The 11,440-nt window shown below is 60.3% G+C and overlaps 1 protein-coding gene across 1 annotated transcript; it reads right to left on the bottom strand.

The window, feature by feature from the left end:
• Positions 1–3,409: 3,409 nt before the first annotated feature.
• PNPLA5 (patatin like phospholipase domain containing 5) lies at positions 3,410–11,297 on the bottom strand. The gene is made up of 10 exons (XM_037515153.1): positions 11,099–11,297; positions 10,531–10,763; positions 9,780–9,845; positions 9,338–9,547; positions 8,907–8,967; positions 7,426–7,611; positions 5,970–6,102; positions 4,029–4,128; positions 3,526–3,579; positions 3,410–3,436 (listed from the first exon to the last, which is right to left on the bottom strand). The coding sequence occupies exons 1-10, from the start codon at positions 11,295–11,297 to the stop codon at positions 3,410–3,412; spliced, it is 1,269 nt and encodes a 422-aa protein (XP_037371050.1).
• Positions 11,298–11,440: the final 143 nt, after the last annotated feature.

Below are 11,440 nucleotides of genomic sequence, written 5' to 3'. Positions count from 1 at the left end.
GTAAATGTCACAGTCAAAACAATGAAGCACAGAAGCCGAATACAAAGGGCCTGTGTTGTGCCATTACATGCAAGGACAAGGTTCAGGGTTCAAGGACAAGCAAAGCTGCAAGGTCAGGACAGTGCTTCATGTGGGGCCGGTGGGTGGAGGGTCGGCCGCCTCCAGGGTGTTGGAGGCGCTGGCTCCTGTGCTCAACGGTGTCCCCCTGCTTCCACCTTCCCAGGACAAGTTCTGGACTGGCCACTCCCCCATCCTCTCATGGTCCTGCCTTGCCCAGCTGCTCTCCTCGCCCCGCTCCAGTGGCTAAGGGGTGTGGGCACAGGTACAAAGTGGGTCAGCTCTAACACACCCTCTGCACCTCACCCCCTCCATCTGTGTCCTAGACTGGCAGCACCCAGCACATCTAGTGGGTACATCAGCGAACGTGAGCTTCTCCCTCATCACCAACCCAGGTAGCCGTTTCTCTGGTGTGCAGGTTGCAGTCCTCTTGAGATGCCCGCATTCCTTCACTGCTGCTCCTTCTTCCACCTCAGAGCCGGCACTGGCCAGCCTGGTCTTTCTCACATCACATTAGTCCACTTCTGACTCTTCTCCCACCTCTCTCTCCCACTTTTAAGGATCCCTGTTACATTGAGCCCACCCAGTAATCCAGTATAGTCTATTTGAAGGTCAGCTGATTAATCTTATTTATTTTATTTTATTTTTTTTTAGTTTTTTTTTAATAGAGGCATGTTTTATTTATTTGTTTGTTTGTTTGTTTGTTTTGTTTATACATGCACTGGGTACAGTCAGAAGCGCAGGAGTGTGAGAGAATTCACCAGAGCCAGAGCGGGGAGCAGAGCAGGCAGAAGGACCGAAGGACACTGCTGAGGGGAGCAGCGGGCGGCAGGAGAGGTCTGCGCGCCATGCGGGACCCTCCTCCGGGGGCCGGGAGCAGCCGGGGATCGAACCGGCGCTGCAGAGGCGGCGGGCAGCCTCGCAACCCAGCACTCAACCGCTGCGCCACCGGGGAGGCCCTGATTAATCTTATTTAATCTGCAACCTCCATTCCTTTTGACACACAACATAGTCACATAACACAGGGGTGGGGAGTACTATTCTGCTTACCACCGTTGTATCACTTCTTCTAATTTTTCTATAGGCTTAAGTCTTTTTCAGCACAAAACTGAAAAGAAAAACTTTTTATAGGAAATCCTGAGGCATCTACAAAACCAAAAAAGCTACTAGAACTAATAAATCGGTTTAGCAAGGCCAAAACCAGAAGGCAGTTCTAGCTCTACATACTAGCAACCGGTCATTGAAAACTGAACATTTAAATTACTATTTGCATCAAAAAATTAAATGTTTAAGAATAAATCTTTTAAAAAGATGTGTGACAAGCTACAAAACACCGATGTGAGAAATGAAATAAAAATCTTTAAAACTTGAGACAGAAAGATACCCACGTTGTGGACTGGAAAAGTCAACATTGTAGAGATGCTCATTCTTTTCAAATTCACCAATAGTCTTTACTATACAATCCCAAGCAAAAGCCCAGCATGCACTTTTGTAGAAATTAAGAAGCTGGTTCTAAATTCTACGTGGAAAAGCAGAGAACCTAGAACAGTCAAAACAATTTTGAGTAAGAATAGCTAAGCTGGGGCCTCCCCGGTGGCGCAGCGGTTGAGTGCTGGGTTGCGAAGCTGCCCGCAGCCTCTGCGGCGCCGGTTCGATCCCCGGCTGCTCCCCGGCCACCAGAGGAGGGTCCCCCATGGCGCGCAGACCTCTCCTGCCGCCCGCTGCTCCCCTCAGCAGTGTCCTTCGGTCCTTCTGCCTGCTCTGCTCCCCGCTCTGGCTCTGGTGAATTCTCTCACCCTCCCGCGCTTCTGACTGTACCCAGTGCTTGTATAAATAAATAAATAAATCTTTAAAAAAAAAAAGAATAACTAAGCTGGAAGGCTCATGCTATCACATTTTATGACTTACTATTAAACTACATGCCTTGAAGCTGTATGTGGCGCGGGTTTGACATACGGTGGCCGAGGATCAACAGCGCAGAATAGAGCTCCCAGATGGATGCACGCACATCCTAATTTTTGACAAAGGCATCCTTAAAGAGTGGGAAACACCCTTTTTAGGAGCCAAAAATGCCCACCAAAGCCTGCCCCGCCCCCCGGGCAGTAAATGCCCCGTCTGCAGGGTCTGGAAGGGGGCAGCTCTCCGCCCTCCAGTCTCCAGCCAGGCCAGCCTGGCAGCCGGGGCCGCTGTCCGCGGTGCTGAAACCAGCGGCTCCCGGGCCCTGCCCGCCCGGGACTGCGGAGCGCAGCTCCCTGTTCTGTGTCCATGTGTGTTTTTCTACTTGCACGTACGGTCAAATTTTAAGGATAATGATGTGTTTATTTTGGAAATATCAAGCATATGCAAAATTAGACTAGTTCTAAGGAACTTCTATGTACCCTTCCCCCTCTGTCAACTGGTGGCAACTCACATTTCATCAACTCTCACTCACCCTTCCCCATCCGGATTATTTTTTGAAAGTATCAGTATTTTATCCTTTCATTCATGACTATTTTTACTGTAGATCCCTAAAAGAGAAGAGCTCTTCGAACCCCCCCCCCATCTGCCTCCTGCCCTCCAGGAGCTCCACTCACCCACTCTACACTCACCTTTTTGCTGCCCTGCTCTGCACCCTCCAACGACTGCCCAAATCCAGTCCTCATCATGCTGACAGCGGCCTCTGTGACCAGCCTCTGCCGGCTGCCCCACCCCCAGGGCTCCCGGGGCCCCCCCAAAGACCACGTCACCTCACGCTCACTTCAGGGCTTCGGTTCTTGTTCTTGCCTCCTGCAAACTCTCCTCTCATCTTTCATCCTTATCCCACCCCAAGGCTCACCTCACGGAAGCCTTCCTGGCCCCCTGGTTCCAGTTGCCCCCCAACCTCCCCAGCCCACCCCACGCTCTCCTTCACGTCACAGACTGACCCCTCAGGATGCTCTTGCGGTCACTGTCCCTGTTGATGTTGAGCATCCGCTCTGCCAGAGTGCAAGTGTTGTCCACAGCTGTGTGCCCAGAGCCTGTAACTCATTACGTATGGATCAAACGAATGAATGAGTGAATGAATCACTTGGTTTTTTTGTTCACACATTTATTCCTTTGCCCCCAGTTCTCTCTCACACTTGCCTCCATGTCCCTCCCCCATTCCTCCAGTGGCCTAGAGACATACCACAGGCCTTCCCCAGAGATAAAGCCCCGCAGCCCGAGGGGCTGGCTCTAAGGAGCAGAGGCCCCAGGGTGGCTGGAGAGGTCCCTTCCTGTTCCTGGGGACCCCTGCCTCCCTGATCTGGGAGCGTCTGAGAGGAAAGGGGGGCTTTCTCCTCAGTCCTCCACGCAGCCAACAATCCCAGTGCCCGCCTTGGGCCAGGGGCTGGACTCAGCTGCAGAAGAGGATACTCAAGGACTGGGGGCAAAATTGGGCACAAAGGACTCGGGCTGAGACAGGGCAGGGCGCAGTCACCGGGCTGGCCTCGATGGGTGCGTCTGGGCTACCTGGCCAGGTCCACACGAGCTGCCCCGGGCTGGCGGGTACTGGTAACCAGCGAGCTGTGGGGGAAATGGATGCTGGTGAGTGTGGGCTTTCAGGCCCTGGGAGTGGGTGACAGACAGGGCAGCCCTGGGCTACTCTCCCAAATCCCACCATGTGGAAGCACCCCAGGCCCTGATCTGGCTGAGCCAGGAGTGGTGGGCAGGTTCGGGTGGCCATGCTCTGGGAGTGCTAGGCTGGGGTCCTGGCTGAACAAAGGGCCCACAGAAGGGAGGGGAGGGCTGCAGGGTCTCCAGTCAGCACCCGTGGATTCTTGCTCTTCATCCCAACTTCTAGCTGTGTCTGTGAGGGGAAAGTGACTGCCCGAGTGGGACCTGCAGACTGGCCCCTGTGATCGCTCAGGCCCTCCCTGTCCAAGTCCAAGGAGACCGTGTCCCCCACCCACCCACACAGCCCCCCAGCTCCGGCGCAGGCCCATCTGCCAGCACACCTGGCCAGCCCTCCAGACCTGGCCCTTCGTCCTGGAGTAGACCTTGAGGGTCAAGCGCCTCAGGCAGTTCTGCATCCACCACAGGTCAGCTGGCGCATCGGGCAGCCACATCACCAGCCTGAAGGAAGTAGCAGCGACAGCTTCGCCAGCTGAGTCTGAGCTCAAGGCCCAGTCCAGCAGCCCTCCCAGGGCCTGCAAAGGCCGGAAGACCCTGAACTTGGTGGAGGTAGCCAGGCCCCTCAGGGCACAAGTGGGGAGACCAGGGGTAGAATGGTCAGACTTTGGGGTTCAGCTGTCTTGAGGATGCAAGGGGCAGCCTCCCCAGCCCCCTTCTCTCCTGCTTATCAGCATGTGATCTGGGCTGGTCAGGGAAACTCTGGGTCTCAGTTTCCTCGCCTGTCCTTGAGGACCTTCAACTCGCCTGCAGTTCCTAGGCTCCTCCACACCTCGGTCCTGGCCAGCCCCTGCCTGCCACTCCACACCCTTCTCCACGCTCCTCTCAGCAGCCAGTGACCTTCCTGAAACACACACTTGACCATCAAAACCCTCTCCTGGCTCCCCACGTTGGCTGGGCCCTGCAGGGCCAGCAAAGGGCTGGGCTGTCCAACTCTGACTGAGAGCATACCCCGGAGTCCCTAGGCATGGCAGGGCTTCACCCCAACAAATTTCCCTTAGAGGTGCCTCAAACTGTACAGACATTGCACAGGGTGTAGTGTGACAAGCAAGCATAAGCTGTTCCATCACCTCCTTCATTCTAAACCTCTTGCCTCTATTATTACAACCTACCTGTCGAACATATAGTTTTCAGAAGAGACCCAAGTATGAACTGTGGCCAGGGCCAGTCTCCCCATTGGTACTCACATAGGAATTTTTTGGACCGGAAAGGCTAGACTTAGCATTTATCCTTCTTGACTTCCTGTGGTTTCAGTCTGGCATCTCGGCTAGCTGACTAAGGAGAGCCTGTGTCAGCAGAAAGCTTGCTGCCAGCTTGGGCCGCTGACCATTTAAACAGCTGCCCGCTGCTGCCCAGGCACTAGCTCAATATGAAGCAAGACAGAGGCCTGTGGCTCAGTCACAGACCTTCTTCCAGGGAGCAGAGAATTGTGAAAAACACAGACTTCATGCGATTTGCCCTGCTGAGACCCTCCCCTGCCTTCCCTCCACTGTCAGGACAGAGACCTCACTCTTCTGTCAGCACAGCCCCGCGTGCCCAGCCCCGGCCAGCCTCCCCAGCCTCTTGTCAGCACTCGGCCTCACTCCCTTCCGCAGCTGCCCCAGGACCTCAGCACGTGTTGCTCCAGCCACTGGAATGCTTTTCTCTTCCCTCTTGCCCAGTGAATTCTCACCCATTCCACCTCCTCCAGGCAGCCATCCAGCCAGACGGCCCCTAGTGGGACTGTCCCAGGCCACAGTAGTGGGGACTCCCCGGGGACCCTAGCAGAGTTGGGGCTGCACAGGTGAGTGTGCGCTGACTGGTGCCTGTGAGGCTGCCTCCAGCTCCAGTGGGATGCGGGGGCCACCCCGCGAGCTGACCCAGGCGTCAGTGGAGTGAGGAGGGCTGTTGAGGGCCTAACCAGCCAGTCTGCCCTGAGAGGGCCTTGTTTTATAGAAAAGGAAGCAGGCCCAGGGAGGCGAGGACACCCCCCAGCTGAGGGGAGCCAGACCGGCCCCCGAGTTACTCTCAGGGACAGCACGCTCTGTCTGGGGCCCGGACAGCAGGAGCCACGGGCCAACGGTCCTAGAGACGGGGTGGGGGAGAAGGGTGGGGCTGCTGGCCAGGAAGCCCCAGTGCCCATCGCCCCAGTGACCTTCGGAGCCGCCACAGCGCCTCCCCTTCGTCCCGTTCTGCAGAGGAGCCAAGCCCACAGCCCGGCAAGGCTCCTGCGGGTCATGCCACCAGCACCAGGCGGCGGGGCCGGGGGGACCAGCCAGCGCTTCCCGGGCTGTGCGGAGCCTCACCTTCGGCCCCGGAAGTAGACATACTGGACAGGCAGCGTGCAGGGCAGCAGCAGGTAGGTCAGCATGCGGCCCGGGCCCGAGCGGCAGAAGCGGGCCCAGGGCCTGGAGTCCCTCGTGCATGATTTCCGCAGAGCTGCGAGAGAAGCCAGGGCATGGCTGCCTGCCGCCACCCCTCCAGCCCGCCGCGTCTCCTGGGCGTTTCCTCCCCTCCCGAGCCTGCGCTGTCTCCTCTGAGAACTGGGAGCCCGCAGGGCCCACCGCCCGTGGACTGGGCCTGGCCAGGCAAGGACCCCCTGGCCGAGAAGGCGTCTGCGGGACCCTGGCCTCCGGGCCGGGCACCAGGCTCAGGCCGAGACAGCTCTCTGGTGCCCCCTCGCAGTCGCGGGGACGAGGCCCAGGGCTCCAGAGCCCGCAGCCGCCGCGTCCTGCACACCCAGGCCTGCTGCTGCGACGCTGGCGCCGCCCGGGAGTCTCCAGACCCGTCGCCTCCCCACCCCACCCTCCTGCCGGCGCTGTCCCTGCTCTGACCAGGCCGCGCCTCTCTTCCCAGGCGCCGACCTCTTCAGCTCAGTGCCGCAAACACTGAGCCAGCGGAGAACTCTGGGAAGGAAGGGCCGTCCCCCAGGACCCCTTCCAGTAGCCCCTTCCATCTCTCTCCGGGCACGGTTGTGGAGGCCACTGCCGAGCCCTTCCAGTCTCCTCCAGCTCATCTCTGCTACCCCGCCCCAGCCACGGGGCCTGCAGCTCCCCTCTCAAACGCGGACATCTGCACATGCTACGCCCTCTGCCTGGACACCCTCTGCCCAGCCAGCTCCTCCTTCTAAGTCTCCCTTAGATGCTGCTCAAACACCCCCACATCACAGGTGCCTGTCCTTTCCCGGGCTGCAGCGTTCGGGTCACCGAGCGGGGAGCAGGGATCGTGCAGGGCAGAGCTCCGGTCTTTACTAGCTGTTGTCTGTGTGACCTTGGGTAAGTCCCTTAACCTCTCTGTGCCTTGGCTTCCTCGTCTCCATAGTACCATCCTCAGAGCAATGTTGGGAGGAAGATGTGAGTCCAGCACCTCCACGTGGGCCTCTCTGAGGTCCCTCTGTGCCTCCTGCCCTTTCCTGGGCTGTGGGCAAAGACCTGGCCTGCTCAGGCTTGGACATGGGTCTGAAGCCCCAGCCCCAGGCTGAGACCTTGGCTTATCCCCCCGCCCCTTTCTGGACTCCGGTTTCCTCATCAGTGAAATGGGGTAAGAAAACTTACTTGGGTCCACTTTTGTGGTGAGGAGTGAAAGACATACAACATATAAAAGGACCCTGGCACCCCACCTGGCACCCCACTTGGCACCCCGCCTGGCAGTCAGTTAGTGGGTGCTCAATAAATGAGTCCCAATCACCTTCAGGGCAGGGTTCCTGGCCCAGGCCCCTCTGTGCAGGACGCCAGTGGTGACAAGAGCCGGGAAGGGGCTTACCAGCCTCCAGCTCTGGTGAAAGCCGCTCAAAGTCAGGCACATCCTGGATCAGCACACTGGGCACGGTCCAGTCGAGCGACAGCGCCGCCTGCTGGCCTCCATCATCGCCAGCATCCCGGGTCCCCTGGGCTGGGGCGGGGGGCTGCTTAGACACCAGCGTCCTCAGCACCGGCTCCTGGGTGAGTCCTAGGTCAGGGGACGGGAGAATGTGACAGAGCAGCACCCCTGGAGCCTCCTGGTGCTGTCCCTCCCAAGCCCAGCTCTGGGGATATGCTGGCTGCCGGGCGGACCCGTGGGTCGTCCACAGGACCCGCTCCTGCTCTCCCCAGCCTTATCTGCTCCCCACACGCTTTCCAGTGGTTAATCAGAGCCCAGATCCCAAAGGCCCAGCTCGGGGTTCAAACCCTGGTGTCGCTAACGCTCCTTGTGTGACTAACAGCGCCGCGCCTCGGTGTCCCTCTCTGTGGATGGGGGAGATGGAGCCCCGCCCTGCATGTTTCCCTGAGAATTACATGAGACAATACACAAAGGCCCAGCCCGGATCGGCTTCTCTCCACCACACAACCTAAATTCACAACTCAGCGCTGCTGGGTGAAAGCGCATCGCCTGGGGAGCAGCTCCAGCTGAGAAATTTCTGGCCCTCCTGCTGTTCCGTGAACTAACACTCTCTCTCTCTCTCTCTCTCTCTCTCTCTCTCTCTCTCTCTCTCTCTCTCTCTCTCTCTCTCTCTCCTCCCCCTGCCTAAACATTCCTCTTCTTTTCTCTCTTCAATGTTCCTACTCTAGTCTTCATAATTAGCCAAAATCCAGCACAATGGTCACCACCTCCAGGAAGTCCTCCTTGCCTGCCCCTGCCTGCTGGGCCACTGCCCCCTCTGGGCCCCCACATCCCTGAGCATCCCCCTATCTCCCTGGAGTGAAGCCCCACAGGTGTGATTTCTCTCCGGATCCCAGCATCCAGCTCAGGCCAAGCACAGGGTGGATGCTGAGAAGCAGGACCCTCACATGCTCGTGTGGGGCGCGCCCCCAGCTAGGGTGGGGACCTATGGTAGGGGTGCCACTGTGGGGAGGGTAAAAAATCGGGCTTTTCTGCCCTCCCACCATCAGGATGGATGAGGGAGCCCTGTGATCCTGGATGCATGCCTGATGGCGGGCACCTGAAGTGGGTACACCTGGGCCAAGACTGTGCTTTTGGGGGCGGCGTCACGGGGACGCCAGTAGAAGCCGAAACAGAAGCCGAAAAAGAAGTAGCAGAAGCCGAGAGAGAAGCAGGGAAGGCCGGAGAGCCCAGATAGAGTGAAGACTTGCTGGGGGCTGGGAGCCTGCCCGCCTCCTGGCCTCCCAGCACCCCTGCCTGCCTTATGTCTGGTGAACCCCAATAAAAGCCTGCAAAACCACTGAGGACTCTGACTCCTCCTTCACCCGGTCTGCATGGGATCAGAAAACCTGCCCTGTGGTCTTCCTGACCCTACAGCCACCTACCACGTCTCTCCAGGAATCGCAGGGCGTCCAGGTAACCTTGTCTGCAGAAGTCGGCCATTTCCTGCCAACACACAGAGGGTGAGGGGCGACACCTGCGCCTCCAGCTGGAGCCCAGCCGGCCTCCCCCAAAGACTCTTCGGCGGGGCTCAAGGGCCCGGGAGACCCCAGCACCGGGCAGGGAAGGCCACAGGACCCCCCTGCAGCCTCCTTTCACTCCCTGCTCCGAGATCCCCTGACTGGATGCCCTGGCTCCACTCTCTCCCCTCCGTGGCCTCAGCTCCTCCCTCTGGAAAGTGGGGTAACAAGGTGTGGCCCGGGATGCCTGGACCATCGCCTGGTTCCCTATAGGTCGAGGTGTGTGGTTCCCGGGGCCCTTTCGACATTCATTTCCGGGAGCAGCCTTAGATGGACGGCACCGCGGCCACACCGACCTCCGGGCTGTCAGGTATGAGGGTGGAGATCCCCAGGGAAAAGTTCTGGGTGGAGATCTGGAAGCAGGTGTTGAAGGCGTACAGCTCGTGCATGCTGGCCGAGGTGCTCTGGGGGCAGATGTCCGCTGTGCCGTTGACGGGCATCACAGTGATGGTGGAGGGGTGGTCCGAGAAGGGCAGGTTGTTGCTCAGTGCCCCGTCGATGTAGCGCTGCAATTCAGAGGGGGGCTGTGGCCAGGACACGGCCCCCTCCCATACACCCCCAGCCACCCGCCGAGAGTGGCAGGAGCTGGTGACCCTGAGCCTCCGGGGCCCCCAGGTTCAGGGGCGGACCTGGCACAAGTAAGTGCTCCCTTCTGGCCCCTCCACCCGCACACCTCGCAGCACAGGTACCCCCGCGGCCAGAGCAGGGGGCAGGCCACGGAGACGAGCGTGCACTCACCTCCCCGCGGAACTCAGGGGGAATCGTCCCGCAATAGAAAGGAAAGAACAAGGTACAGGTCAAGGCCTGGAATGACAAACATCACACTCGTGGTCACAAACTGCTCTGTCCTGAGGGAATCAGAGGGGAGAACCCCAAACCCCTGAGAGGCTGACCTCACCGTCCCGGGGGGCCCTCGCCTGCTCCTTCCTGTCCCAGGACTGTCCCCATTGCACCCGGAACAGCCCCTGAACACGGGGCCATCGCCCCTGCCCCGCCTCCCTGGCTGAGCTGTCCGGGACCCTCCAGCCTTTCCCGCGCTCTCCCTGCCGGTGGCGCTGTCCTGGCCTCCACTTACATTTCAATCTGGATTGTTTCTTAATTCCCCAAAGAGCCGCCCCGAAGGCCGGGGGCCCCCCTGTGCCGTCCTTGGTCTGCTCACAGCCCCCGGGACGGAGACTGGCCCTTTGCACCCTCTCTTGCTCCCATGGCGTCAAAGGCACCTGGAGGACCAGGGTGGGGTGGGGGCTGGGCAGGCACCCCTCTAGAAAGAGCAGCCCCTGCGGGGTCCCTGACTAAAACAGTCTGACGTGCCCCTCCCCAACATACCCTTCTGTGTGCAGAGGGCCCCAGCAAGGGGGGCGTCTCCACACTTGCCTCATGCCTCTCTCTGTACCCCAACTCCCTCCTCTGTGAACCAGCTGAGGAGCTTCAAGCCACCAGTGCTGCCCCGGAAGCCCCCACCGCTGGCACGGGGGGGCACCCCGCTCACCTGGATGAGCTCCTCCTGGGTGGCAAAGTCAGTGACGATGACGTTCTGGCCATCGGGCAAGCGGGTCAGCGAGATGCCCAGCCGCTGGGAGGCCAGGACGTACGCGTCCTCGGGCAGAAGTTCCTGCAGGTGCTGGCGGATGTGCTCCAGGGGGTCGAAGGAGGGGTGAAAGACGCCCAGGCGCTGCTGCTCCAACTGCAGCAGCGGGCTCAAGACGTGGTGGCAGCAGAAGTCTGGGGGGCCGGGTCCCCAGTCACCCAGCGGGCCTGCCCCGTGGCCCCCAAGGCTGACCCCCCCACCTGGGTGCCCTGAGATTAGAGGGTCCTTCCTCCAGCTCAGGGCTCTGTGCCAATCCCTGGGCCAGGAGTTCTGTCCACCTTTGGCCCCCAAGTGACCTGAGGTCCAGCCATCACCCCGCTGTCAGGGTCCTCCAAGGTTAAAGGGGAGGGAGCTGGGGGTCACAGCGCCGCGCCCCACCGCCCGCCCTCCCCTGGGGTCTCAGCCAGCCTCCCCTGCGCGGGCCAGCTAGGTCCCGGCTCCCCGCCCCCGCTGCCCCGCCCCAGCGCACCCACGGGCTTGTCGAGGACGAGGCCGATGGCGTGGAGCGCCCCGGACGAGGCCCCGTAGAAGCGGCGGGCGCCGCGCAGCAGGCGCGGGGCGCGCTCTCGCAGGCACTGGCTCACGCCCACGTAGTACAGCCCCAAGAAACCGGCGCCCGCGAACGACAGGCTCCAGCTGCCCTCCTCCTCCTCCTCGAAGCGGCTCATGGCGAGGCAGGGCCGGTCCAGTACCGCAGGGACGGGCGCGCGGATGAGCTGGAGCCCGCGAGGCCGCCGAGTGCGCACCTGGGGGGACCAGCCCTGCGCCCCAGGCCCGCCGCCCCGCCCCGCCCCACACCACCGTCCCTGCC

This window comes from Talpa occidentalis, unplaced genomic scaffold (assembly GCF_014898055.3).
Source record: "Talpa occidentalis isolate TD23 unplaced genomic scaffold, MPIMG_talOcc4v2.1 talOcc4.16, whole genome shotgun sequence".
Classification (NCBI taxonomy): Eukaryota; Metazoa; Chordata; class Mammalia; order Eulipotyphla; family Talpidae; genus Talpa; species Talpa occidentalis.
Note: the sequence above shows the minus strand (reverse complement) of the source record. Positions and strands in the feature narration are given on the sequence as shown.